This window comes from Balaenoptera ricei, chromosome 11 (assembly GCF_028023285.1).
Source record: "Balaenoptera ricei isolate mBalRic1 chromosome 11, mBalRic1.hap2, whole genome shotgun sequence".
NCBI lineage: Eukaryota > Metazoa > Chordata > Mammalia > Artiodactyla > Balaenopteridae > Balaenoptera > Balaenoptera ricei.
In genome coordinates this window covers 35,275,064-35,276,329 of record NC_082649.1, presented here as the reverse complement: position 1 = coordinate 35,276,329, position 1,266 = coordinate 35,275,064, and the positions used below count along the sequence as shown (strand labels likewise).

Here is a 1,266-nt window from a genome sequence, read left to right as displayed (position 1 = left end):
TGTGGAATTAGGCTCCTTGCATCAATGGGGAAAGTAAGATTCTATACAGAGGTCAGGTGGTAGCATTTTATCTGACCTTGTGTCTAATGGTAATACTATAACAAGCGATGTATCTTAATCAATGTCAGTTTTCTGCAGATCAATACAGCTGGTGTTTTAGGGTGAGATAGATGGGCAACTAATAAGAATATTTCTGGAAGCTTCATCTGGCACCTTGGATCCACTTCCGTCTCTTCCAGTGTAAGGTCGCTCGTCAGACCCCAGCAGCCAAAATGGTGAAGCAGATTGACAGCAAGTATGCTTTTCAGGAAGCCTTGAACAGGGCAGGAGAGAGACTCGTAGTAGTCGACTTCTCAGCCACGTGGTGTGGGCCTTGCAAAATGATCAAGCCTTTCTTTCTTTCTCTCTCTGAAAAGTATTCCAAAGTAGCATTCCTCCAAGTACATGTGGATGACTGTCAGGATGTTGCTTCAGAGTGTGAAGGCAAATGCATGCCAATCTTCCAGTTTTTTAAAAAGGGACAGGGGCTTCCCTGGTGGCGCAGTGGTTGAGAATCTGCCTGCTAATGCAGGGGACACAGGTTCGAGCCTTGGTCTGGGAGGATCCCACATGCCGCGGAGCAACTAGGCCTGTGAGCCACAATTACTGAGCCTGCGCATCTGGAGCCTGTGCTCCGCAACAAGAGAGGCTGCGATAGTGAGAGGCCTGCGCACCGCGATGAAGAGTGGTCCCCGCTTGCCACAACTAGAGAAAGCCCTCGCACAGAAACAAAGACCCAACACAGCCATAAATAAATAAATAAATAAATAAATAAATAAATAAATAAATAAATAAATAAAAAAAAACCCAAAGTTTAAAAAAAAGAAAAAAAGGGACAGAAGGTGGGTGAATTTTCTGGAGCTAATAAGGAAAAACTCGAAGCCACCATTAATGAATTAATCTAATCATGTTTTCTGAAGACATGACCAGCCTTTGGCTGTTTAAAACTTGTAAATTTTTTTATTTACAAAAAGGAAAGATCAAGCGTGAAGACTATATACCTAACTGCCATCTGATAAGTGACAATATTAACTGTACCCGTACCCTTTAAAAAAAAAAAAAAAGAATATTTCTGCACTTGTATAAAACAAGTCTGATGTCAGCTATTGCAATGAAAAAAATAATCACAATCTCTCTGAAGTTTCTAGGTCTGAGCCAGTTTTCTTATTGGAGGAGAATGGGTTTCCTTGAGGAAAGACCTACAGTAAATCACCAGAAGTATTTCCC

The 1,266-nt window shown here is 41.6% G+C and overlaps 1 protein-coding gene across 1 annotated transcript; it reads left to right on the top strand.

The window, feature by feature from the left end:
* Positions 1–272: 272 nt before the first annotated feature.
* Positions 273–944, top strand: LOC132373995 (thioredoxin-like). Its single transcript, XM_059937467.1, has 2 exons — positions 273–512; positions 867–944. The coding sequence occupies exons 1-2, from the start codon at positions 273–275 to the stop codon at positions 942–944; spliced, it is 318 nt and encodes a 105-aa protein (XP_059793450.1).
* Positions 945–1,266: the final 322 nt, after the last annotated feature.

Bases quoted from the DNA above. Each gene is read 5' to 3' on its own strand.
- LOC132373995 (XM_059937467.1), top strand. From the start codon at position 273: ATGGTGAAGCAGATTGACAGCAAGTATGCTTTTCAGGAAGCCTTGAAC. The intron at 513-866 runs AAAAAGGGACAG...TAAAAAAAAGAA, and splicing joins TGCCAATCTTCCAGTTTTTT to AAAAAGGGACAGAAGGTGGG.